General features: G+C 46.8%; 1 protein-coding gene across 5 annotated transcripts in view; it reads right to left on the bottom strand.

Moving 5' to 3' along the window:
* The window catches only part of NVL (nuclear VCP-like), a 113,525-nt gene extending 111,724 nt beyond the window's left edge, over positions 1 to 1,801 (bottom strand). For 3 of the 5 annotated variants that reach the window (XM_012000978.1, XM_012000979.1, XM_012000977.1), the window contains exon 1: positions 1,484 to 1,801. In XM_012000978.1, the coding sequence (XP_011856368.1) occupies positions 1,484 to 1,540 (57 nt within the window). In that variant the 5' untranslated portion in view covers positions 1,541 to 1,801. The remainder of the gene's footprint in view (positions 1 to 1,483) is intronic. The other 2 variants (XM_012000980.1, XM_012000981.1) reach the window with 2 other exon arrangements.
* Between the last annotated feature and the right edge of the window lie 685 nt (positions 1,802 to 2,486).

The raw sequence follows: 2,486 nt of genomic DNA, 5'->3' as shown, positions 1-2,486 counted from the left end.
GGACTAAGATGGTTATAGGGAAAGACAGTAAGAAGTACTTGGAATATATTTTGAAAGTACAGCAAACCACGCTGTTGATGGATGGTATACAGGAAATGAAAGAAAGACTCAGAATGACCCTTAAGGCTTTTGGCCTTAACAACTGGACAAACGGTGGTATCACTTACCGAGATACAGAACACTAAGAAAGGGCAGGTTTGAAGGAAGAAAAAATCACAAGTTCCACTTGGCCATTTTAATTTGGAGATACACTAACTAGGCAGCTGGATATATCAATCTGTACTTCAAGATAAAATCTGGACAGCAGATACAAATTTAGCCGTCATAAATATATAGAGGACAGGACAGCAGCTTACACCGGTAATCCCAGCACTTTCGGAGGCTGAGGCCCGATCGTTTGAGCCCAGGAGTTAGAGACCAGCCAGAGTAACATAGTGGAACCCCGTCTCTACAAATGGTAATAATAATAATAAATTGGCCAGATGTGGTGGTGCACACCTGTAGTCCCAGCTACTGGGGAGGCTGAGGAGGGAGGATTGCTTGAGCCAGGGAGGCCGGGGGTGCAGTGAGCTACGATTGTGCCCATGAACAGCCACTGAACTCTAGCCTGGGCAACAGAGCGAGACTGTGTCTCAGAAAAATAAAAATAAAATGAAATAAATATATAGATAATAGAATACGTAGACACTATTCAAAGGTTATTAGACTAAACGAGATCACATAGGAAGCATGGATAGATAAGAAAGGTGTATGAGGAAAGAGGAGGAAGGGAAGGTAAGAGAACAGTGGCTCAGAGCACTTCCAACATTTACAAGTTGGTAGGAAAAGATGGGTCCGAAAAGGAGATTGTTTAGGGGCTGGTGAAGTGAAAGAAAAACAAGGAGAATGTGTAGCTCACCAATTCCTAAGTGAAGAAAATTCTCTCCCGCCTTTTAACTCAGACTGCTTGTTTACATTCTAAGGTATTTGCCACACACTGCTTTTTACTGATGGTCATGAAAATGAGAAAACCGTAGGCAAAGTGCCTGTTACTGTTGCCAGACTGTGTTATCTCGTTTTAGTGTGTAAGTTCCTTGACAGCGGAAATTAACGTATTATTTATGCCACCCCTTTTCAAGGACCTCTTACAATGCGAGCGTTTGGAGACCATTCATGTACTAACTTCACAAGTCAAAGAGGTTAAAATTCAAAGGCTAACTCCACTCTACTGAATGACCTGCGCTGAAGACGACCAGACATCCTCGGCAGCCCCACCAAGCTGCACCCTCCCACTGTCCCCGGTTTCTCCTGAGACTCCGCACCAACGTGAGTAGGGAAGACCCCGGCACCACCAACGAAGGAGGAACAGACGCACGCCCAGACCCAGACCGGGGAAAAGAAGACTAGTTGAGTTCCACGTGGACGCCACCCGAAAAAAAGGGGAGTGGCACCCTGGGGCAGTGATCGGGGCCCTTGGTGAGACCGAGCGGTGCAGAATACACACCTGGATGACTCGTTGCTTGAGTTTATTATCCACGAAACGGGCGGGTCTAGGCTTCATCGTCTGGGTCTTCCAAAGCCACAGCTCGGATCGTCAGCTCCCAGTCAACCGGGGGCCTTGTAGGGGTTGCCCACCGCGATCGCCGGGCCAGTTGCACCTGAAAAGCGCCCCTCCTGGGGCCTAGCCCGCGCCGTTTCCGTCAGAATAAAAGTAATGCGAATGAAGGGGGGGAAATTCCGAGGAGCGGGAGAAGACTTGCAAACCTCAGGGAGTTTCTAGGGGCCTTATTTTGCAGGCCTGCCCAGTGGGCCCTGGAAGATTAGGACCCCTTTGAACGTGCTCAACTTTATTGGTTCCCCGCTGGGCGAACCAGGCTGGAGGAAGTTCCTACCCCGGCGCAGTGTGGGGACACGCTGTCAACGCGTCGGCTGGGAAAGTTGGTTTGCTTTCCTCAGGCGTTCCGGCCGCACCTCGTTCTGATACAAAGCTAGTCTTCGCAAAGCCAGCGACGGTAGATACTTGGAGTGATAAAATCAGGGTAAAAACACACTACCAGCTGTTGCTTGCTTTCCCACGTAGTTACCTTACATTTTAGAGGCCCAACAAAAGGGCTAGGTGAAAAAGAAAAGGACGGATTTATCCTTATAACTGAGGATAACTAAGTCATTTGTTACTTTCAGAACTCGTTTTACTTACGCTGTTATCATCGGCAGGTAATTTGTTGAATATATCCAGTGCAAGACTCCTTGGCCCAGAATTTTATCAAACATTTGTATTTGCCCCCAAGAAGTTTATCCTGCACTTAGGGAGACACAAAGGGATAGTTACCAAGCACTAAAAAAAAAAAAAAAAAAAAAAAAAAAAAAAAAAGTTCGTTAGGTTCGGTGCTGGGTGTCTGTAATCCCAGCTACTGAGTATTCTTATTTCAGGTCCTACTTGGCTCATGACAAGGTGAAGTGCAGTATATTAAGGGGCAGAGGGGAAGAGAGAAAATGGAATTAAGAGA

Source organism: Mandrillus leucophaeus, unplaced genomic scaffold (genome assembly GCF_000951045.1).
Source record: "Mandrillus leucophaeus isolate KB7577 unplaced genomic scaffold, Mleu.le_1.0 Scaffold645, whole genome shotgun sequence".
NCBI lineage: Eukaryota > Metazoa > Chordata > Mammalia > Primates > Cercopithecidae > Mandrillus > Mandrillus leucophaeus.
This window is presented reverse-complemented; position numbering and strand designations above follow the sequence as displayed.